At 42.4% G+C, this 25,368-nt stretch overlaps 1 protein-coding gene across 1 annotated transcript; it reads right to left on the bottom strand.

Annotated features, from left to right (window-relative positions):
* Window positions 1-681: 681 nt before the first annotated feature.
* On the bottom strand, window positions 682-18,669 carry CSGALNACT1 (chondroitin sulfate N-acetylgalactosaminyltransferase 1). The gene is made up of 7 exons (XM_075149793.1): window positions 17,792-18,669; window positions 8,640-8,856; window positions 7,316-7,417; window positions 6,331-6,509; window positions 5,830-5,924; window positions 2,628-2,709; window positions 682-2,263 (listed from the first exon to the last, which is right to left on the bottom strand). Exons 1-7 carry the CDS (start codon window positions 18,423-18,425, stop codon window positions 1,980-1,982), a joined length of 1,593 nt encoding a protein of 530 aa, XP_075005894.1. The 5' UTR covers window positions 18,426-18,669; the 3' UTR covers window positions 682-1,979.
* Between the last annotated feature and the right edge of the window lie 6,699 nt (window positions 18,670-25,368).

The raw sequence follows: 25,368 nt of genomic DNA, 5'->3' as shown, positions 1-25,368 counted from the left end.
ACCATCACCTTGGAGCAGCTCAGTTACCATAGCTCTCATATGCATTCAACAAGCCATGCCTGTCTCCTCCTACTGCATAATATTTGTAAAGTTACTCCATCAAAACAAAGCCCTTTATAAACAATTTATGATGTATTCTGGGAACAAAAAAGTTCTTTGGAAGACCTACTTGAGTTATTGATGAAGTTTTTATGGTAAGTGATGTATTTGGGGGCTGGGTTTTTTAAGCATACAGAGTTTCCATTCTTTTTGTACTTTTGCAGTGATTTTGGATATTTGGTGATTTGCAAGGGAAGTGCAATGCAGATCATTTGCATCCAACAAAAGACAGACACATGTAAACATGTGTCAAGGGAAAAGGTAGTTACAGTAGCATGTTCTCTGCAGATTCTGCATGCAATGCTTTCAAAAGAGGTTCATAAGCGCTCTTCCTACCACACAGTGGCATGACAAATAGCATTTTATTCATTGTTCAGTGCTATCTTGCATATTTCTTCCCCCGGCTTTTACAAGCCAAAAACCAAATTAGAATCTGGTTTCAGACTGCCTTGAATTAATCTGAAGCTATAAAACAAAGAGACCGCTCGGAGAAACAGCATTTAGGTAAGCAAATGGGATTTCCAAGCCCATGCAGTTTTTGTTGGCTAGTGTATATTAAAATGATGAACAGCAGCCAGCATTAAAAGAAAATGCTTTATAAGAGCAGTAAGTTGTGCTTTCAACAGTTTTAGGCAATCGAAAAAAAATTATTAAGGAGACTAATTTTTAGGATGCACCTATAATTATCATAAGAGAATTTGCAGGGTCCAGTATCCGTCACAAAAATTTATTTTGTTAATTACAAAAAGCTTGCTATGCCCTGGGCAAGATTCTGTATTTGGTTTAGAAGGAATACTTTGGTATAAAGTCAGAAAATGTTCATCAATTTTGGTATATGACATTCAGAGTTTAAAGCCTCCTGCTAAATCAGTATTGCAACTTGATATGTATTTCCTTTTCTTCAGCATGGTATAGCTTCTGTCTTCCAGCACCCAGGTTGTGTAGAAAAATCACTTCACTTATCTGAACCCAGTTCCCATCCACAGGAAACACAGATCTGCAGAGCATTTTCCAAGTGTACTATTTCCTAGTAAGGCTAGAAGTAGAAAACCTGAAGTATGACAAAATAATTCCCAAGCAAAACCAACTTCATTTAAAAATAAATCTTGAGATACTTAGATAGAAATACACCATCTGATTCACGTGATACAGATATGGCTCATTGCTTTTGGTTCACTGTCCACAGAAGAGAACAATTTTTCAAAACAATTCCAGCATTTTTGAAACATCACACTTGACCAGTAGGGCTTTTTCTTTCTGAATTTTACAAAGCACTTTCTGACATGCCTCTTATCTCTGAATGAACCAGGAATACCCTGTTAGCGCACTACTGCTGTCGCCCCGCCCCAGCCCCTTAAGGGAAAAAGATTTTTGGTCACTCCAGCTTAACCATCCTTAACAATCAGATGTCCTTCTCAGAGCAGTAGCTCAGTACTTATTCACAAATAGCCCTTTTTAGATATGTCAGGTTAGATGTAGAAAATAACTCATTATTATTGGCCCACCAAAGGGTCAATCCTTTAAATAACTGTACACATCTTACAAACATTTCAACGGAAGAGCACATCCATTTGTTATTGTGAATACCACACTGGCATTTATGTAATGTTCATTGTCTCCGTGACCTTGAATCTCAGCAAGTGTTTAAGTCTCTCCCAGAAGCAAGTGCTGAACAGTCAGGCTAATGGAGTACTTAAAAGCCCTATTAAGAAAAAAAAAACAGAAGAAGGGAGGACAAGCACTTTCCCTCATCTTCTTTTGCTGCCATTCTGCTGGAATCTCCATCCTCTTTCAGTCTCATCCCATCTTTTCTTATTAGCAACTCTTTTCCAAAACACTCTATAGTCCAATTCAGAGGCTTTTTGCCCCCCTTTCTGGCTTCATGTCTTCTTACTGCTCAGTTTCTGTCTGTGCAGGTGTGCCTCAATCTCTTGCTTGAAAACAAGCATCCCAAGCTGGCCGTGAGAAGCCTCATTCATGGCCTTGGACTGCATGCACATTTTGTACTGCTCTGGGGTCAGCTCGTCCAGACATTGCTTTTCATGCCACAGATGGAAGAGACCCCTGACAGGCGTTCGGATCACGATGAGGTTGCTGTGAAGGTATTTGCGATACAGATGTACATCTTCACCACCCCAGCCTTTAATGTCCAGATCAAAGCCACCTGACACAAACAAAATCCAAAATAAAACTAAAAATATATACTAGCAAACTCAATGCTATTAATTGCACTACAGCTGTTCTCTGGCTCCAGTCAGCCCTTTAAAACAGCCATACTTTCTGCCAACATCAAAGCGTCCAAATTTCTTAGCTTCAAATCTTTCACTAACAGACAAAATTGCTTTATTTGTACTAAGCAGCGCTTAGATTCTGGTAACTTCTATGGCATCTAGGAATAGTCTGAACATCTAACCAGAGCACTGCTGCAAATTAGAGGCATAGACACACTGGTCAAGGAAAGGGAAGCTGATCACAATTTTCTATGTTTCAGTAAAAAAGGCAGACGTATTGGAGTGTATTTTTCTTACCTATGTTGATAAAATCAGATCTGTACTGGCAAGTCATCCCAAAACCAAAGTCTCTCCAAAATCCAGTTTCTTTTTTAATAATCTGCATGGAAGGAAAGGAATGTTTATATGGGAACAGAAATGCTTTCAGTGTGAGCAGCAGACAAGTCCCTGAATGTGGTCAGAAATGGGAGCAACTGCCCTTTTATTCTTCCCCACATAAATCCATGGCTGATCCTGAACCAGTTTTTGTAGATACTCATTGCATGTTTCTGTCCCCAAAAAAACAGCCGTGTCATTAGCTATCATGGATAAACCCCCTGATCTGGAATGACCAGGTTTCGCTCCACTCCTGCTGTGGTAGACCAAGTGAAGCAATATCACATCATTCTCTGGAGTTTGCTTCTTCACAGGCAAAACATTCTCCAAAATTGTTAGTTTCTGCAGGATTCAAATCCAACATAAGAAACATACTGGTAAACCAGGGAAGTCAGACTCTGCTGTAGAGCAGATGGTGGCATCTGGATTGTGGACCACAAGAGCTCTGGAAGAAAACAGTGGTTCTAATCTGATCGCACAACTGACAGATTTTTGATTACCTTAATTTTGACAAAAATTAGGAAAGTGGTAAGAATAGTTTTCCATTTCAGAACTGCTAAGTCCAGCTAAAATCGAAGTCCAGAAATGTTAGGTGGTAGATATATATCCCATAAAAGCCTTTGTAATAATGAATGTGCAGTCTACATTACTGAGATGAACCATGAAAAATAATGTATTACAGGTAGAAAATCAGAGCAGTGAGAAACCATGGCTATCATTTGCAAAAGCAGATATCCAAGTATAGATCCCTAAGGTCATAATTCATGTGTGTGAGTGACCTAACCCAATCTGGTGAGACATCCAAGAGTTTCAAGGAACTGGGACAGGTATTTAAAACCTCTGAGCATGTCAGCAATACTTCACAGTCTTGAAGGTCTGGTTACAAACCTACCCCTTAGCAGCTATTTTTGAAAATTTTGGCTTCACTTGCGACAAAGTTACAGAAGATGAGGAGACAGAATTTCCATTTCTGGATTTACAAATCTCAGCGTTTCCTTTACCAAAAAATCCTCTTCCAAAATAGTCTTTCCTGATTTCTCGTTCATGCCTCCCCTTTTTGTTCACAACCCTTGTCACTTCAATGGCATTTTTTTATTTTACTGCTCGCATTGCTAACTCTTTCTCCTTTCCTTGAAAAAGCCAAACCACTGCAGAAGCCAATTAAAAGGAAACAAGATCGTACCTGTCAGGTCTGCACTGTAACAAGAAATCTCCATAATGATGCACTTACAGCAAGCTACTCATATGCATTAGCATTATTATTTCCCATCAGTGCAAGTGGCTGCTGCACAAATCAAATTCTTTCAAAGATTTCTGAAGGCTTTTTTTTCTCAGCAGCCCAAGTACCAGGACAGAGAGCTAACACTGTCTTGTTTTAATGGCACAGATCTGGCCTCATGCCTGAGAACTAATGTGGGCTGAAAATATAAAAATCTACATAAAAATGAGATTGGCAGTACTTCTTTAAATCAAGAAGCTTTTCTGACATAAGCATCACATTTTACGATTCAAATATTAGCTATAAATATTTGCACAACCCTGACAATGTACTTTGTGGAATTTATGCTAGCTTGAGAGCTAAAGTCTATTTCATTTCCTAAGCACAGTGCTTACAAGCCTGAGGATCCCTGACGGGCTCTCATCAGAGAGAGAAGAGCTAACGTGAATCCTGTGGTATTATCAGAACAAGTTTCCTCTGAGAAAAAAAAACAGTGGAAAGGATTTTCCAGACTCTTCAGTAAAAGACTTTCTGACTACCTGTTGGATAACATAGGGAGCAGTAGCCAAAAAAAAATTTTAAAATATTTTGGGTGGACTTTTCAAACTCTCATTCTTCATTTTTCTAGAGGGATTGCACGAGGTGGGGGTAGTGATGACAGAAGACTGGACTCAGACCCCTAGTGATCTTCTTCAGCTGTGACTGTTGCTGGGCTCACAACACCCCTAATTCTTACCTACCAAGAACAACAATAGAAGCTGGGGTGCTCTGGAGACAGTGTCCAGCCTGGGACAGGGTGAGCCCTGATAGGTGCAGTGCCTGGCAGTAAGAGGGGCAGCTGTGGCAGGCTGGGACCTGACCCAGAGAAACTGAATGACGCTGCATAGCTGGCTTATGCTTCAATTTAAACATTCAGCCACTTACCAGCACTAGTGAGACTGTGACCCACTGACTCTGGAGAGAAGCAAGAGTGGAGGGTGTACCTAAAGGGAAAGCCACCACTTCTATCACCCCGTTAGCTTCAAGACAATGCAATGCCTGAGCACAAAAGAATGGAGAATAGCATCTGCAGCAGTACCAAGCAATGGCTCTGCCCCTAGCGTTCATGTGAATCTCTTGTCTGTGTGCTCTGCTTCTTCCTCACAACAGCTTCCTCCTCATCAAGGAGATTCACCTAGGTTTGACTACATGTTTTAATCATATGCCTTGTGGCAGTGTTTTTAAAAATAATGCTTTCTTCTCACACCAAAGATAAGCAGGTGAGATGGAAATCAGTGGAGTTATGCTGTGTTATATCAGTGCCAGATTAAATCCAGAAGGGACAGCTCCAAGCATGTCATTTGACTCAGTCAACATGGCACACTTCAGAAACACACTATCTGCTTGCAGGCAGTTTAATCGTGAACTGTGGGATGGGAAAAGCCACTGTTAGGTATTCAAGTAAGTGGGGGAATAACTGTGACAGCCCCTGGAATTCTGTTTTCACTGACTCATCTAAGGATATCTATGCTTTTTACAAATGTCAGCTCTTCAAGATGCAAGCAAAGAAACTATACAGTGCAAGGAAGAAACGAGAGCAAGATCAGGGACTGTCACCCCAAGACAGCACACCATGGAGGAATTGTTCGCTAATTAGAAAATCCCTTGTGGCAAAGAAGCAGACACGGTTTAAATTCTTAGGTTCCATGTATAAAACATCAAACAAGGGTTAAAATAAATGGTACCAAGATAATTCCCTGTGAAACTTAACTGCAGAACTCACAGTAAGGTGACTGCTGTACTTAATTTTGTCTGTGTGGTGGTCACTGTGCACAAGGAATAAGGAAATGCTACCCAAGAGCACATGCACCTTTAAAAAATGCTTTGTCCAAATAAAAGCAGGCATTCAGAGAAGCATGTACTTACCAGCTGCTGTTCTAAAGATGGGATGGAATCATGGTGGCCATAAATTATACTGGGGTTATACTGGCTGAAGAGAACAGGATAAAACACCTTCTTCCCTGGAAATGACAATGGGTTTTTTTTTTTTTTTCAAAGCTGTATAAACCACCCTTCTCTCTCTTACAAGATGTTGTCCAGGCCAGACCGAATCCAGACAAAGTCACACAAGTTTTGGCCTGAGCCTATGTTCTTTGCATGAGAATGTGATTGTGAGGATATAATTAACAAAAAGATCCTGTTCCAGAAAGCACAGGTGCTGAAGGCAAGCAATTCAATCACAGGGAGCAGGAGTGTTAAAACCTTTCAAAAGCCAACCAGCAATGGAATTTTTATACATGTTTTAATGAGTTCTCTAAGTTTCAAGAATGATTTACAGCAGCTTCATTACCAATTCAAAGGCAAGAATACTCTTACACAATAGGTAAAAATCTGTTGAAAGACAATACACTTCACGAGTAGCAGTACCTGGCTGTGTGTTCAATCTACAGGAGTTCAGGAATTCAGCTGTGAAGTATATGTCCACGTCGCAAAAAAAGAGAACAACATTGTTTCCTTTCCAAAATCGAGCACCAACGTCTAATCCTTTGCCCCTGGAAAATTCTTCATTCAACTGGATGAAGGTGAAGTTCTTGAAGTTGGCTGACCTAGGAGAAGGAAAATATTCAGCAACTTACCCTGTCCTTCCAGCTCTTAATACAAGTGGGGGCAGAAACCCAATATGAAACAATTAACATACATAGAAATCTGTAGTATCACAGTTCTGAGAGCAGTTTGAGGGAAAAGATGTCCTCTTTGAGTCTTGAGGAGATTTCCACTATGTCTACATTCAGAGCTTGACCTGTGTACTCCTACGCTAGCATTCCTGTCAGAGACATTCTTTGGGCGGACCTAACAAAAATCCCAACAAGGCTTAGACGGACAAAAATACCTTTGGTAAGCAAATATAAAATACCTGTGGTCATATTACTGTATCTATACAAGGGTCTTCTTCCCACATGAAGATGATAACAAAAGGCTACACTGCCACATGATCTTGACAAACACAGCTATGCAAGCAAACACAATAGACCAGACCTGGCCAAAAACATCTAGTTCCTGTATGCTTTACTGAAATTGTCTGCACCTGCCTTTGGAAGTCAACTTTCAGTCCTAACAGTTAAAGCCACTTTCAAATGCACTAAAGAAGTTACCAGTGTGAAAAAAAAAAGCTGCACTGAGGTTAATTGAGTAATATCTGCTTTGTGGTTCCAAAAACCAACATCACAAAACCATAGATTAGGTTCTGTCGGGGTAATACCGTTTTTATCTGATACAAGGGAAAGAAAGCCATTTTCTCCAATGCAGTTTAGAACTTTCTGGCACAACTATGAGTTTGGACAGCTATCTAGTCTCCAATTCATGGTACGATCGCTGTGTATGAACAGCACGCATCAGATATTCAGGTACTTACTTGGAGGTATTTTCAAGTATCGATTTGACTTCATTCATTTGTTCTTTTCCAAAGTAAACTACAGTGAGGTGAATTCGCCCATCCTGCTGAATGCCCATTTCCCTAGAGAACAGAGACAGCTTTGTGACTTGTCCCAGAAGTTAGCTTTCAATAATCCACACCCACTGGGGAAGGCAGAGTAGGGTGAACCTTGGAAGGCATTCCTGAGGGCATGATTCACTGAGAGATCCTTGTCCTGACAAAGGGGCTCACTGCCTCTGTCAGATGGGACAGAAGACTATCTTTCAGGTAGATTAAGAAAAACTCTCTAAGCAGTGTTTGTTATATTAATAGGAGGGCACTATTAAAACAGGCCATCCAGCCCCAGGAAGAATGATCAGGCAGACAATAACTCCAGCACTCAGGAGAATTATGAGAAGGGGGATTTTAAGAAGCTATACATACCCTACCTCTTAACCTTGATTTTTTGTAACAGATATTCCAGAGTTCAGATCTTTGGCATTTTGTTAAGAAATATTTACTAAAATCTAAGTATCAACCAGAGATCAAGCCAGCAGCCTAAGGGTAGGACCAATCTGAACTAATGCTAGACATCATGCCTCACTTGCACAAAGTTTAGCCAGCAAGAGTTCATCTATAATCAGCAGACAGATCAGCATGACCAGAGGGCGATTTCTCCCATCCTAAAACAAGCATCTATCAGACGGCTAATTTAGACAAGGAGCCTATTTTTAGATAGCTGTAATTAGGCAAAACAAATCCCATTTTAAGAGTCAGTATTGTTAACACAGTCTTTTCTGGGCAGCTATTTAAAGCTCCATCTCAATTAAATTCTCCCTCCGAACGTAATCTCTGTGCTGAAAAATAAAAGAAGTTTAAAAGTAACTATCCTGAAAGTTCAAATACATTTCCTTCTTGCCTCTTACTGCCTTAATCTTTTCTCTAATAGGGCCTGGTAAAGTGTCTGGGAGCACTAATTCCTTTTTTCCTTAGAAATGTTCCTTTGCAACTAATGGCATGAAATTCTCATGTTGCCATAGTTCATATGTACCCCAACAAAACAGACTGAGACACATAAGCGAGGTACAGGCAAATCAGAAACCCTGATGACTGGAATATAATTGCTTTTACTGCTAATCACAATGCATTAAGCAGCCAAATGCCTTTCAGTCTCTATAATCTCCAAAATTACTTCTTAGTGGCACAATGAAATGTTATATAAAAGTAGCATGATTTTTACCAAGTGAGGCCTTGATAACTCCTGAAATTGCATCTTGCTTTCCAAGTAAGAAAAAGCACAGGCAGCACTGGAATGGAAACCCACCTGAAATTCTGCATGAATTGCCGAAATTTGCTGGCTCTCTTGGCCAATGGCACAATGACATTAATAAGTGTGTCAGCCATATTGACATTTTCATTTTTCACTTTCATTACAGGACCGAATGGCCGAAATAAAACAATCTTCTTGAACTGATGTTTCGTGTCTCCTTTGAAAGTCAGCTCATACAATGTGCCTTTGTCTTTTTCTGTGCGGTAGATCCCTGCATGAAAACAAAAGAGAGGAGATTTTGGATTAAAGCTGGGCTCCTGGGGGAAAAAAAAGGATGCGATCTTCATGTGTTACACCTAAGCTGAAAAGGCAGCAGAGGCATGAGATATTTACTTTTAAATCAGTACGCAATCCACTACAATTTAGAGGAGGCTGTCACTCTGGCAGGGACACAGCCCTGGGTTGCAGGAGCTATTTGGTATTCTCACAGGCACATTCCTAGGCTTGGCTGAGTTACAAACCCCTGAAGGTTACCAATTGCTCACACTCGGTATAACCCAGCAGACATACTCTCCTTATTCTTCAGACTGCTCCAACTGCATACTGCAGGCATGCATGGTAATGGTGACGCAGAGAGACTGCGAAAGGCAGCCTGCCTCTCTGCAATATGTGGCCAGCTCCCACAAAAGCAACTTCCTGATGAGCACATTCATTTCCTCCTTTCTGGGAGGTTCTCTGGAAAGTCCCCGAATAAAACTATGCAACCAGGCCCCAGCAGCCATCAACTTCACCCACTACCAACCAGGACAAAACTCTCCTGTTACTCAACTCTCAAGAGACTTTTATTTTCCTTGTGGCAATGATGCCCACTCCTCGGCGAGTAATGGTCTGCAAGGATGACATTATGGAATTTGTCAGAGGCTAGACCCATGACACAATCCTTGAGACGGCATTAGACAGTCTCCAAGGATATTTAATTCATACAAGCTTGTTCTTATTGCTGGTATGGAATGAACTTTCAACATACTTGATAGATAAAATTGGTCCCATGCTGAGGGCTGGCACGAACTATAAAAGTATTGGTCATGCCCCACTGAAACACTATTCCGATACCTTAAATGAGATAAAGTTGACAAAAAGGCTATAGATTTTACCCACTCTAAATGACACTTCAGTCCCTACAGTGCATACTGAAATAAAGTTTTTTCATAGATAGATCTGTTAGGTTTAAGAAGGAATAATTAAATGCTAATTCTAACTACTTGTTAAGCCACTGTAAATATCCTAAAACTTCATCAGTATTATTGTATAATTGCATTGCCTTCCATTTCTCGCAGAAACTCAGGAGACAAGCAAAACATGTCTGGAAGAAAACTCCTCCGCTTGACTTGTTTCTTCTTTTTTTATCTCCCCATCTGGTTATGAAGAACAGCTTGACCAAAATAATGCTTTCTTTTTTTTAATCTTAGTCATTCCCTGATGTGTAACATTGCTGTGCAGCTGACCCATAGACTGTCAGCTCTGTCTGTATTTCTTGTGAAGGTCTGGGTCAAAGGTTTCTTTGAACAGCAAAGTGACATAAGCTCTTCATCTTGTATTGTAGCTTTTACATTCATTGGTATGTCCAGAACATCCAAAAGATTAACGAGGTGTGATTTTATCTGGCCAGAGTTCTGTGGACTGTCTTATCTTCACTATCATTGTGTAAGTGTTTCATTCTTAATGAACACTTCAGTTGGTTAATACTATATGCAGATTTACTGATCTGTTATTCACTTTGTGTTTTACTTTTAATATAAACTGATTCAACAAATGCTCCAATCCTCCCTCCAGCATAGCAGATGAATCTAGTGAGAAAGCAGCTCCATCCTTCTTTTACCGCTAATCTTTTAAAGCTGTGCCCTAGACTCTCCCTAGCTTTTTCTATACAGTCTGCCCAAGGTGCAGACCATGAACTACATCTATTATTGAACTTGAGCCTGCACTTGAGATCATCTCAATGGTGACCTAATAGTCCCTGCATTTCCTCTTCCTGGTGGCCAGAGAATGGAAATCTGGGCCTTTGAATTCTGCTCACCTATTTATTCTTACAGAAAAACTGCTGACGATCCAAGTGTGTTGCTGGATGCACTCATTTACTTAGGCAGTTTTTGAATACAAGTCTTGCCAAGGAAGTTTGTGTTGTGGAAGGTTAAGGTAGCCTTTTGACATTAAGCTTTCCCACAGCATTCTCCTAGAGAAGCTGGCGGCTCACGGCCTAGACAGGTGCACTCTTCACTGGGTAAAAAACTGGCTGGACAGCCGGGTCCAGAGAGTTGTGGTCAACGGAGTTAAATCCAGTTGGCGGCCGGTCACGAGCAGTGTTCCCCAGGGCTCAGTAGTGGGGCCGGTCCTGTTCAATATCTTTATCAACGATCTGGATGAGGGGATCCAGTGCTCCCTCAGTAGGTTTGCAGATGACACCAAGTTGGGCGGGAGTGTTGATCTGCTCGAGGGTAGGAAGGCTCTGCAGAGGGACCTGGACAGGCTGGATCAATGGGCTGAGGCCAACTGTATGAGGTTCAACAAGGCCAAGTGCCGGGTCCTGCACTTCGGCCACAACAACCCCAGGCAACGCTACAGGCTTGGGGAAGAGTGGCTGGAAAGCTGCCCAGAGGAAAAGGATCTGGGGGTGCCAGTTGACAGCCGGCTGAACATGAGCCAGCAGTGTGCCCAGGTGGCCAAGAAGGCCAATGGCATCCTGGCCTGTATGACAAATAGTGTGGCCAGCAGGAGCAGGGAGGTGCCCCTGTACTCGGCCCTGGTGAGGCCGCACCTCGAATACTTGTGTTCAGTTTTGGGCCCCTCACTACAAGAAGGACATTGAGGTGCTGCAGCGTGTCCAGAGAAGGGCAACGAAGCTGGTGAAGGGCCTGGAGCACAAGTCTTATGAGGAGCGGCTGAGGGAACTGGGGTTGTTTAGTCTGGAGAAGAGGAGGTTGAGGGGAGACCTCATCGTGCTCTACAACTACCTGAAAGGGGGTTGTAGCGAGGTGGGTATTGGTCTCTTCTCCCAAGTAACTAGTGATAGGACCAGAGGAAATGGCCCCAAGTTGCGCCAAGGGAGGTTTAGATTGGACATTAGGGAAAAATTTTTTCACTGAAAGAGTGGTCAGGCCTTGGAACAGGCTGCCCAGGGAAATGGTTGAGTCACCCTCCCTGGAAGTATTTAAAAGATGTGCAGATGAGGCACTTAGGGACATGGTTTAGTGGGCATGGTGGTGTTGACTTGATGGTTGGACTCGATGATCCCAGAGGTCTTTTCCAACCTTAATGATTCTATGATTAAGCTAAACAAAAATCTATATTAAATCTGATTTGCATTTTCTCTAGAGAGAAATAGATAGGACTCTTTCACATGTTTGACATAGTGAACTGACATTTTTTATAATAACAAAGATCTAAATTAAATTAACCAATTTAATAATATCTACCACACAACATCTCAAAGTATTTGCTTCTACATCCTCTTCTACCCCAGCCAAGAAAAAATGACCCCACAAATACCACTTCCCTAGAGGTATCTACTACATTTGTGGAATAAAGGAAGCTTTGCCAAATAAGCAAGCAGCACCTTAAAGCAGAATGCATGTTGTGACCCAAGGGGTCCCTCCTAGTGCTATACACACATCCATAGAGGCTCTTCTAACTCTGCAGTTTTGTTCTTCTTCAGGACTTCTACTACAGCTAAAACCAAGCAGCTTGGGTGAAGGCAAGGTTCCCTCGCACAAGATGGTAATCCAAGAATTTATAATCCTAACATTTGATCTTGAAGAGAATTGTATGCAAGTTTAATGCATGTAATTAAATATGGTTATTCTTGATGCACATTTAAACCATTTGTTTTCCTTTTTGAAGCATCTTCTTTCCTTTTTTGAGTATCTTCTTTTTAGAAGCAGGGAACAAAGTGATTTGCCCAAGGTCAGGCAGTGAGCCTTGGAAATGAGCCTGAATGTCTTGAGTCACTCTGGGGACTCACACAGCAGAACATCCTGCCTTTCACGAGATTTTTCCATTTCCGAAGGCACTACTTCATTCGTGCCATCAGGACTTTTTACGTGATTCAGAAAGATGCGTCAAGCGGCCTCAATTCTAAGAGATGAGCTATGAGGAGGGGAAAAAAGTACTCTCAAATAAGTAAAACAAAAAACCTTTTACTGAAAAGGTTGCTCCTGAAATTGCCTTGGCAAGGGTAGATGTTCGCTATGGATAAAAGAAGGTTGATCAATCATCTATTACTTCCATTACAGCAGCTATGTTTCAGAATATAGAACCATAGAATCATTAAGGTTGGAAAAGACCTCTAAGATCATCGTGTCCAACCGTCAACCCAACAGACCATGCCCACTACACCATGTCCCTAAGGGCCTCATCTACACGTCTTTTAAATACCTCCAGGGATGGTGACTCAACCACTTCCCTGAGCAGCCTGTTCCAAGGCCTGACCACTCTTTCAGTGAAGAAATTTCTCCTAATGTCCAATCTAAACCTCCCTTGGCGCAACTTGGGGCCATTTCCTCTCGTCCTATCACTGGTTACTTGGGAGAAGAGACCAACACCCACCTCGCTACAACCTCCTTCCAGGTAGTTGTAGAGCACAATGAGGTCTCCCCTCAGCCTCCTCTTCTCCAGACTAAACAACCCCAGTTCCCTAGTTCCCTCAGCCGCTCCTCATAAGACTTGTGCTCCAGACCCTTCACCAGCTTCGTTGCCCTTCTCTGGACACGCTCCAGCACCTCAATGTCCTTGTAGTGAGGGGCCCAAAACTGAACACAAGTATTCGAGGTGCGGCCTCACCAGGGCCGAGTACAGGGGCACGATCACCTCCCTACTCCTGCTGGCCACACTATTTGTCATACAGGCCAGGATGCCATTGGCCTTCTTGGCCACCTGGGCACACTGCTGGCTCATGTTCAGCCGGCTGTCAACTGGCACCCCCAGGTCCTTTTCCTCTGGGCAGCTTTCCAGCCACTCTTCCCCAAGCCTGTAGCGTTGCATGGGGTTGTTGTGATCCAAGGGCAGGACCCGGCACTTGGCCTTGTTGAATCACATACAGTTGGCCTTGGCCCATTGATCCAGCCTGTCCAGGTCCCTCTGCAGAGCCTTCCTTCCCTCGAGCAGATCAACACTCCCGCCCAACTTGATGTCGACTGCAAACCTACTGAGGGAGCACTGGATCCCCTCATCCAGATCATTGATAAAGATATTGAACAAGATCGGCCCCAGCACTGAGCCCTGGGGCTGTTCCTTTCAAAGGCAGGGAGAAAAGTCAAGGCCTTTGGAAACCCCATGTAAAAAAGTGAACAGGAGTTTTGGGTCAGCAGAGAGACTGGCCCTAAAATGAAGGAAAAGGACAAGTAAGAAGCAAAAAAAGACCTGGGCTGAAGGGTTGACTAAAGAACAGTAAGTGCCCAGTCTTCAGAGCAGCAATTCCCAGGGCTCTCTAAAGAAATGGAATGATCTCTATTCAGCAGGGCAGGCAAACAAGTTTCAGAGATCTACATGGAACTGATAACTAGCAAACAGCCATGCAACCTTAACAAATGCTGTTGAGTGGATGACAATTTTAGCGTCTCAGTTCCACAGACCATAGGTTTCAGGTCTTCCACTGTCAACAGGAATACTCCCTGGACCCATGCTCATTATTTATATTCTGTCAGATGTTGTAGGCACTGCTATTAGGATTTATCAGCATTCATTGTCCCCATTTTAACTCAATATTACGGTGGTCTTCCCACTTTACGTGCAGTAAAATACAGCATCTTATCCTTTGAGGAAGAGCATCATCCTTTCGCCCAATAAGCTTGCAGGGCAAAACTGCATCAGGTAGCCCACCACCAGTAGCTGTCAATTTGAGAAAGCAAAGCTATTCCTTTTCATTTATTTCCAAGACCTTATTTAAAATTCCAGTCACTAGACAGTCATGTACTTCAGGTAGGAAAACTTATGATACAGCGTATTTGACAGTGCCATGGCAGGGCATTTCTGAAGCAATCCAGGGATTTTCTGGAACTGTTCCTGTTGGGAAAGAGTATCACCACAGAGTGATTACATTCACTTATGGAACACACCACTCAGGGTTGTCAGAGTCTCCAAATTACTATCTCCATCTTTGAGAAAATGAATGACTTCCAAATCTATTCAGCTCTGCTGCCATTTACATAAATCAATGACCAGACCTGTTATTCTGACCACTGAGCAACTGGCTTTCTATTGGAAACAGAGCAGTCCTTTGCCTGCTTATAATACACAGAAATTTCTGACCTTTTCCATGTCATTTCTTACTAACTCCTCATGGCAGAAAACCAGTGAACTTGGTATAGAAGTGGGAGGAATAAGGGGGAGAGGAGAGGATTATAGCAGCTGAACAGCCCCAATGCCTCTCTGAAGAGAGAAGCAGAGCAGCAGCCAGATGGATATATTTCAGGCCTCAGGGAGAAGGTATGGTTCTCTTGGTTTTGAGTAAGAAAAAATAGAAAATTCCACCACATGTCAGCTATTACTCCTGGAAGGAGAACTGTCTGAGAATCCTATCCAAATTACATGTAACAGCAAATCTGCAGAGAAGGAGTTTAGCTCAGATGTAAGGTACTAGGGTCACAGTCTAATTCCCACGCACCAGTCGTTCTGTCTAGAAACTGCAGAGGATGCAACACTTATTTTAAGAGATCGCAGCCACAGAGACAAAACATTTCTCCTTAATTGTAAGAAGTGTTTGAAGAAACACTTTCCTTCTGCAAAGACAAGAATAAAGGCACAAAATGGAAAAGAGGAAGAGATACAGACCCTAATCAAATTTATTGCACCACACCACCACCCTGCCTATCGGCATATGTTAACAATGAACTAGTACTGAAAAAGTGGTAGCAGGTACCAGACGTGACCCACAAGAATAGAAAAATCCACACAAGAGGCCCAAGCAAACTAGATAAACTTGCACCACTCTATATGCTAGTAAGACTCACGATCAACATCACACTTGAGTAAAGCCAGTGTCAAAGGCTTCGCTGAATAGGAGAGAAACAAAGACACAAGTCTCACATATCAAAAGCAGCAGTTCAGGCTTTGAATCCTGTCTGTGACTCCGATTACCTGATTTTCATTTCAGCACATTCCTCCACCTGCTCAGCCTCAAGACGAGGGCAGTAGCCCCACCTTTAACATAAGAGATTCATACAGCTTTTGTGTGCTGTTATTGCTAAAGCACTTGGAAGATAAAAAGCTTATAGGGTTAAGTGGTATTACTTTCAGTGCAGACCTGGGCCACATCTCCCAGAAAGCTCCAGCTACCTTGGGCAGTTCCAGAAAATGAAAACAGCTGGCTTTGCTGGCTGGGTAACGCCACTCATGGTTGCTGTGTTGCTGGATTGGTACGAAGGTGCCAGAAGCTGCAATGGAATCCAGCCTGTTACTAACTTGTTGAGTAGGCAGCACCTGCAAAGTGCTGTCTCCAAAACAAGTTCTGAGTCCAAACCATACTTGAAATGCAGAATTGGAACAGAAAACTCAGTCCTTCCTTCTCCTGCTCAAGTTATACAGAGCAATGGATTTGTTTGTGCTTTGATCGGCAGTTTTTGCCGTTCTTGGAGAATGGAGGATAGGGGAAAAGAGACTGCCAAGAGATGACAGAGACTTCCAAAGGAACTCTGCAGGGAAATCTTCTGCCAAGTCAGCTCTTTGTTTCTAGCCCTCGTGCACGGATCTCTGCATTTGCAAACAAATTGGTTTGCACTGCTGAATAAGAATGAGAATTTGTTACCTTGCACCTACAGAAGCAAGGGCCTGCCCTGCAGGGGAGGACACAAGAAAGGTTTCTTGAGCTCAGACTGAGCTGGACGCAGGGCTCCATTTTCTTGAGCTCCGAGTCGCATGTAGGGCTTCCTCCCTCTGGATTATTTCACCACGGTATGTGAAAGCCAGCAAGGTCATTAGTGCATGAAGAACCCCCACAGAGCCAGCACTGCAGTGTGCATCCCTTCCCCATGCCTTTCTGCACACCAGATTCTGCCTTGTTCCCCAAGGACAGCACTGGTACCCAGGCAAAGATCCTTGATTGTGCATAAAGGCAGGCTCTAAGCAAAAGGGTAACTTTAATGGAATACTAAGCCATGTATGGCAGGAAAAATCTCCTCCTTTCCCCTCACCCTCTCCCCATGAAAGAGCTGGTGCCAAACAGTCATACATGCTTGTTCAGCTCCTATAATAAAGAGTAGAAACAGATTGTGAAATGATAAACCGAACAACAAACAGAAAGGAGGAGACTGGAAGCACGTAGCTCCATGATGCATTCAAATGCTGGCAGCCAGCAGCATGTCCCAGTTCCCTGCGCATGCCCTGATCCCATGTCTGCGCAAGAGGAATTCGACTGGTGTGGAGGAATTGCCTGGACCAGAGGGGATCCAGGACCTTCCTCAACAAGGTCTCCACAGTCTGAAAAACTCACATCCCTGCTGTGGGAGGCACATGCACGACTGGCAGGTATATCCGGCACAGCCTCAAGAACCTACTGTCTCTCGATACCATGATCACTGGAGAAACATATACAGAGAGTGGAACTGAAAAACTGGCCATTGCAACAGCAATGGTTTGTCCTCATCACATGGAGGATGCATTTTGCTCTGCTCTATTCATAAATATTAGATGAAGAAAACAATCCACAGCAAAATCACTAGTGATTGGGGATAAGCATGGGGGCTTGTGTTCATCACATTAGAGCAGTTACTAAGCTCCTCAGCTGCTGTCCTCAAAACCTATCATCTTGCCACTCTGACTCTGGCAGAGCTGTGCGGGTGGAAGTAAGGGTAACATTGGAGTTTGGATTTGAACTGCAGTTGTCAGTCTTAACACTGGTAACAGATCTGGGATTGCGGCCTGGTCATTCACTCCTTGCTTTGTCAGTTCTGAGGCAAGTGCATGACTAGAGAGCTGTGAGCACACATTGGTGGTCACTACAAGAGACTGGCAGGCTCTGTTGTCACAAAGTCCTGTTCCCCAGGAGAGCTGCCATTCTGCAGTTGTGCCTGAGACAGCATCGCTGAGTCACAGCACTAACACCGTCCCAGACACCTGTGCTCTGAGATAACACCCATCTCCCTCAGCAACGCAGTCACACCAGAACTCCTCACCAGCACTATGTGGACCTTCTAACCTGCTGTCGGTATACAAACCTTCAACGAAGTCGGAGGCTGCGTATACATGGTGTTTTGCATTGCCGTCCCCCTCTGGATTGTTCAAACTCCCAACAGCTAACTCGATCACCTCTATCAACTCATCTCGCTTATCCTTCCTTACAGGTTTCTCTTCTGGATGGCGCGTCAGGCCTGTCTCCAGTTGGTACACCTTCTGCAGGGTAAAGCTCTCAAAGGGCACAGCCGCATACTCTGTGGACAGCTTAACGCCACTATGCACCTCTGCTTTGTCTATTTGGGAACGGAGGAAAGCCAGCAGGTTAGCCTGGGCCTTCTCTGGGTTACTGTGGTCAAACCGAATGTCCAAGGGGTCTGGGTACTGGTCCTGCACATTCTTAAGCTGCTCGCTCCTGCCCTGGAGCTCAGCCTTCAGCTGGGCAATTTGTTTCTTCAAGCTGATGATGTAGTTGCGGTGTTGCTCTTCTCGCTCTTGCAGAATGGCTTCATATCCCTCCTTCGCAGTGGGACTGTGCACCCTGGGCAAGGCAAGCTGCTGGTTGTCACCCTTGGGTGTGCAAGCCAACATATAAACAATAGACACCGAGCAACAGGCCACCACCAGCAGGACTACAAGTCGGGGGATAAATAGAATAAATCCTCGTCGGAGCATCATCGCTCAAAAAGCAGAGTCTAACTCCACACATGCAACAGTTCTTACATCCATGCAGTGCCACAGAGGCCCCTGGACTTGGAGTGCTCTTACACAGATGCATGTATGTGCACGAACTGGATTGTCAGCTCTCTTAAAACGTTTGCTCTGCCTCTATATTGGGCTCTCTCTGATGTTTACCCAGCAGGACCAAAAGACAAGCTGCGAAGCAGACAGGACATCTCCTGATCCTCATGGCAACACCTATGCTGCTGCAATGTGATCAGCTGGTGGCTGATGGAGCCTAAGGACCTGAAAGACAAATGACAAGGACAAGTCATTCAGGCACGTTAGAATTTGGTCATTCAATCCAGACCATTGAGAGTGTTCTAAAAATTTACCTCGTTTCTCAACTGCTCTGGCTGTGAAGTGCTTGTACTAAGACCCAAGAGGTGCCAAGACCCTTATGTGGGAAACCCTGTATGCATGCATTGAATTTTAATAACATGACTTGGCCCATTGCCAATGAAAAACTAGTCCAGGCCTCAAAGTCTGCCATGGTTTAGAAATATTAGGAAGTCGTCATCTGTTACTTTCTGGTGAGATGTTAAGGTGCTCAGTTCATCTGAGCAAAGATGGCTCTCCAAGCATTCTCAACTATTGAAGCGCTCAAATTTTGAAGGCAGTCAGTCCCACAGCTACCACATACATTTCAGCTTCCAGGCATGTTTTTCCAAAACACCAGGTGGCAAATTTCATCCCATTTGAACACATGAAGCCTGACCTGGAGCAGAAATTGATAACCAAGAAACTAGAAACTGTTATCAAGGCCAATTGCTGCAACTAACATTGTTTGACATATCCTACCAGCTGCTCCCATAAAAACCAAAGAACTAGGGATAGGATTTTTTCAGGAGCATTCAGACCAAGTCTTACTCAAAATCAGAGGAACCTTTGTTCCATCTAGGAGGCTGTCATCATTGCACGCTATGTTATCATTTTAAGGCCCTCTTCTGTTTCTCATAACGTTATAAAAAGTCTTGCAACAATGTACAGTACTACTGTGTTTTCCACATATGCTCTCTGCCCAGGAGTGAAGACCACAGAGAAGGCTTAGGGAAAGCTGGCTTAGGTATTTTTTAAAATAAGAGAAGTTAAAACTGTCAACATTATAATTTTTAGTAAGACTTCCTCAAGTACACTTAGAAACAGGAAAGACAAATTAGATGACTGAATGTGAATATTGATCTAGCTGTAAGCTACATTAAAACAATTGTACTGAGAACATTACCAGTGGGATTGTCAAAATCCCTCAGTTTTGGCCCAAATCCATGTCGAGGCAAGGAACTTCATCATTTACTCAGCTGACAGTAGACTTAGGCCAAGGCTGAGTAACATCCTAGATTACACTGTGACACTGCATTGTTAAACTCGAACACAATCAAATTAACCCCTTGACATTCTCCCCTTGGATGCATGCATGACATTATGACACTGCTTTTGACAATAGAGATTCATAATCCTTTTAGTCATACATCCTTGCCAGCAGACCCTTACGTAAAAACAGTTTATCTAAGAATAAGAGTTTCAGAGTTATTTTCAGTTATTTCTAGTCTTGAGTCAAAGTCTTCTGTAGGATTTTTTATCAATTGCTACATGACTTCCCTTCCCTTAATTGAATATTACTCTATATACAGCAGTTATGCAGAGATATTTCTGATCTTTGATAACATATTGACAGTTATATATAAAAACCAGTTCAGTCTGCAGGAAAAAAAAACACTTTTAGAGTAGGAATTGAGGGGGCTAGAGTGAGTTATGAAAATACTACTGTATTTTTCTCAAATGGCTATTATAGTATTTATAGGATTCTCCAGAAAATGTCAGCATTTTCAAAGGAAGAATTGTTGATGTTGACGAAAATATTCAAGCAGCAGGAAAAAGGACAGAATGAAGTTGGCACCCTTACCTTTTTGCTGTGATCTTCTCTTTGGAACACCTTGGTCTGCTCAGCTACTTCTCAGCTTGCCGTCTCCTGTTCATCTCCCTTCTTATGCCCTTCCCAGAAAACGCGCATACTATAAAAAGCACTGTCAACCTCAGAATACCTCTTCATTGCTTTCACATTTGCCAGCTGCCTACATCTTCAGTCTGTCTCCTGTGCGGTGAAAGGCTGTAGTGGAGATGCTTCCTATGGATGCACTATAAAAGCTGGCCTCCTGCAATGTAAAGGAGCTTGTCAAAGCAAGGAAAATTAATGTGGGCATTTCTAACTCTACAACAGATCTGGCTAGAAGACTGCAAGAAGGTAGTGTGCAGTGGGACAGGGTCAGGAAGTGGTAAGATGTAGTACATAAAACACTGCTGTGCTTGTATGCTTCACTTCACACAATTAGTCCATTGACTGAATTGGCAGAAGCTGAACATCACTGAAAGGATTAGTTGTGCTAACACGGTATAAACTGAAATTACATCTCAATGTCTTAGATAAACACACAATTTCATTTCTATAAGCAGCAACAGATTCGAGTTTTGAGTAAAGAGCTCTTCAAATGTTGACCTTAAAATACATGTGTGTATATATAGCTATCTTCACTAAAACATGCTGGGTCTCTCGTCAGGGTAGTCTTTCTTTCCTACCTAGTTTTCTGGTTTGTAATCTCACTCATCAAAGATGCATCTTTAAAAACACTTCAGGACAGTAAATTAACTGGACTACTTTGTCCTTTGAACCACCATTCTCATAACAAGAAATTCAGGCCACAGGGATTTCCACCTTCTTGACGGGGATTTTATCATCACGACTGGAGGCATCCTGACAACAAGAACTCATTACTTGCTCTCTGTTGCTAGATCTGTCTTATTAAATTGTACTGGTGGCTTCAGTGGCATTGCCTTACAGTGATTGACATTGAAATATACAGCTGTTACTGTACTACTATCTCATGGGCATGCTTGTGAAAGCAGTCCCAATCCATGTGAGTGCCAAAAAAAGCAGATTACTTTAAGTCAACACTGAAGGTGGTCACGGCTAAGGCATCTCAGCTGCACAGACAGTACCAGAAAGCTAGGGACGGTAACTCCTCCTAACAACCGTTCTGTTGATTTCACCAGACCTACACAGTTTCACACCAACTGAGAGAGCCTGAGATGAAGGGGAGACAAACTGAAATGTCAGTTTTTTCCAGGAACTGACAAAAACACCTCTGTATTTCACAGCAGTCAGCTGCAGCAAGTAGTATTAGTCTATTTGCAAAGAGAAGCTTAAACGAATACGCAGGGGTTAGTCTGATAGCCGAGGAAAAGGACACTGATTCTAAAAAAGCCTCTGTTTGCAAAAACATCTTCAACCTCAGCTCGACCTGTTAGCCCAGCCAGAGGTCAGCTCAGCTCACAGACGTGCTTTTCACTTGTTTTCAAGGAGCCCGGGCCCAAAAATGATCTAAACACAGAAACAGGTTCTGTCATCACTGTAAGCACTGTGTAAATGGCTCTGCACAGTGGAGGGTGCTGCATCCAGTCATAGGGAGTGGCAAAACTTAAGAAAGATGGTTGGTTTCAAATTTTGGATGGTATGCACCTACCACCGTTACTCACCAGTATCTGGATTTTTAATGGACTGTAGAGATACTGGAAATTTATCTCTGCACAGAAAAGACAACATATTTCAAGCCTGAATTTTTGACTTCCAAAACCCAAACTGAGAACTTGTGCAGAAGAAAGGGACTAAGAACAACATATTTCTGTATATGTATCTCCCCTCTGAGCTCTACATTCTCCTCGCTCTTCATGTTGAGGACAGAAATGGATGGCAAAAGAACAATCACGTCTGCAGAGGCAGCGATCTCTCAGCACACATGGCATGGGCAATGCCAAATAATTCCATGTTTTCAAGTACTTTCTGCCACAGCTTCCTATTGTAGGTGTTACTCAGACTGGCAACTACCATTTTAGCTCACAAAACTTTGAAAGTCCTTTTTTTTCTTTTTTTTTTTTTTTTTTTAATAGAGGCAGTGAATGGCAGAAGTTGCAATTAGTTTTCGTGTAGGTGTTTGAAACATCTTCACTGAACAGCAGCACACATCGCAGTGAGATTTCACTAGAATCATATTAATCTTCAAAATCAGTTGCGGGGAGGAAGAAACAGATGTTTCACCCAGACTTGAAGTGCCTTACAAAAAAAAAAAAAAAAGACATTCTGTAGCCACTTGGCATTTGCCCTGAACTTTTTAATTACAAGGACTGCGCATAGCACTGCAGACAAACTAGCCTGCTTTAAATGTTAGGGACAAGATTTTGCCCCATTAGCCTCCCAACAGAAATTCAAGCCACTCAGCAGGATGGGACATGTCACAGGGATTAAAATCTAGTCTCACACAAGTGTTTAAGGTGCATGTGGAAGGAATGCAAAAAGAAATTATTTCTCCTTAATGCCAAATCATGATTTGTCAACTACTTCTCAGCCCAGTTCATCTGCCCAGGGATGAATTAAACAAAAGGCTGAATAAAGAAAAGAACCTGTCTGATAAACTGATTGGGTGCACCTTCATAGCCTTCCTGTATTGTCCCCTGTTAAAAACCACACCACTGCTCCCTCTTGGGTTGACACTCACACATCCCAAACAAACGACTTAAAATCCTAACATCTGGTTTGCAATTGATAGACACTTGAAAGAGAAATAAAGGGTTGTTAAGAAATAGTGTCCAGAATCAAAATGCGAAATGCCAATATTTGAAGACAGTAGATAACTTACTGTAAAAATCTACACTTCTAATCTTTGATTCCAGAGTCATCTTCAACAGAAAATCTTGCTTGCATTGCCACACGTACTCTCAAAGGGAAAAGTCTCGATATCTAACGCCGCCCACAGAAAGAGAATTACACTGTTCCCCTCTATAATTAACAATTACAATCTGATCACCTTCCAAATAGGTTACAACAACTATTAGAAACTGTCTTAAGCAAAACAAGAAACCCTCAAATGTTTCTGGAAATACTATGTTTTCTTCTTATGAGGGAACTGAGAAGTGGCTGGTTTTACATTCAAGATACTGCTATAGGCTTCTCACTCTGAAAGTTACAAAACCCATGCAGAAGTTATAACTTTTCCCTTCGTTAGTACTCTGGACCCCAGTGCTGCTAATTTAATTGGTTCCCTCTTATCAAGGTAAATCAGCAACTTTACTTAACAGCACTGTCTGCCAAGTCACTTCAGTGAGTTCTGAGGTCCATGTGTACTCGCGTTAGCCCATCCACTTACACATGGTCTCAATGCTCGTGAAGGTGACTTTCCCAAAGACAGTCCAAGACAGAAATCAAGAGGCATGCTGAAAGCCTTCTGCTGTAATATACACAGGAAATATGCCAGAGTTGTATCAACTTTTACAGTAGTCATTATGTCTATTACAGTAGAAATCCAGTATTAATTATTTCTTTTATAGTATTATTATTTCAATTAAAAAAAAAACCACTCAAAAGGAGTATTGGAGTCCCTTTGTCCTCCCAGTGCATAGACATTCTGTGTGTGGGTGTATCAACGTGGATACACACACAAGAGTGAAAGTGCCACTGTTTTCCACTGTAAATAAAATTAGTTTTAAAGTAAAAAACCACAAAAGTTAAACATCAATTAAGTTCTAACTAAATCTGAAAAGAACCAATGTAACATCTAAAATTATCTCCACACACCAATAATGTCATTATTTATTACAAAAAAGAACTATTACTTTAAGTAACTGCAACAACACTCCCAGGACTGCTTCCTCTCCCCCAGAATAATGTTATCTGTGAAAGACTTGGCAGTTTTCCACAGATCAATAACCAGCAATTGCAGGGGTCTGTATTAGGAATGTTATTTTTTGTATAAGACACTCCGATTTCCACCTTACAACCACAACACACTACCCCTCTCTGCTAAACACACTGACTTGTAGGTATACAAACCTGCATATCCTCAGTACAATTGTTAGTTGGGGGTACTATAAGACACTTCCAAAAGCCTTTACAGGACTTTCCTGGAAGTTTCCACCACTCTATTTATCCTCCAGTAGGCAATGTGACAGATGCATGCCCTGTCAAGCTCCAAAGAGAAAATGCAGAGAAGAGATGACAAGCATGCACTGCTGCTTCAAAGATGCTATGACTCACAAAGACCGACTCCATGCTACCGCAGGAAAGAAATGACGATGCTTTTCTCTAAAGGACCATTTCTAATTAGCAAGCTCTGACCTGAAGTTTTAGGAATTCAGTTGCTCCAAAAGTGTTTTGAACTTTGCTAAAAAGGAGATGAAAAATATGCATTTGAGTTGACCTGGAGTTCAGCCTGGTCTTTTAAGAGCAAATTAACAAACCATCATAGTTTCCAGTCCTAAAAATTAACGGTTGGGCTGGACAGCTGAGATGTCCAACTTAGCTGGAAGACCAGCAGCTTCTGAACATGATCTTCAATTTAGTTTTATTCACGTATGTGCTATCTCAGTTTTGTAGATGGGTCAAAGAGGAGCATTTTACTCCAACCACCTGACCTGCAACAGCCTATACAACATCAAGGATAACAGCATGCTAACTGAGAATGATTTCTTTTTGCAGGAAACTAATACAACTACTTCATTTTAAGATCTAATTCAACAACTGCTCTGCATATAGAGGGCTTCCAGAAAGACTAAACTCAGTTTTAACATAACACCAAGCTATACCAGCTTCTGAAATGGCTCAGAGAGTCAGCATAATAAGATGGATAGAACACAAAATCCTTTAGTATTTCCTGATTAAAACAAATAATAGGATAAATTTTGCTTATCCATTTAAGTCTGGACCTAGAAAAAATGCTGTTACTTCACTTTGAAATGTTTACACACGCACACTCAGTGATTTACACAAGGAAAAGAAAACTGACTGCCACCACAGGAATGCACAGTCATTCCTTTTAAGAACAAAGATGACCACAGCCTTACAAAAGTAGCTCAG

The sequence above is a fragment of the Calonectris borealis genome, chromosome 4, assembly GCF_964195595.1.
Source record: "Calonectris borealis chromosome 4, bCalBor7.hap1.2, whole genome shotgun sequence".
NCBI classification, from domain to species: domain Eukaryota; kingdom Metazoa; phylum Chordata; class Aves; order Procellariiformes; family Procellariidae; genus Calonectris; species Calonectris borealis.
Note: the sequence above shows the minus strand (reverse complement) of the source record. Positions and strands in the feature narration are given on the sequence as shown.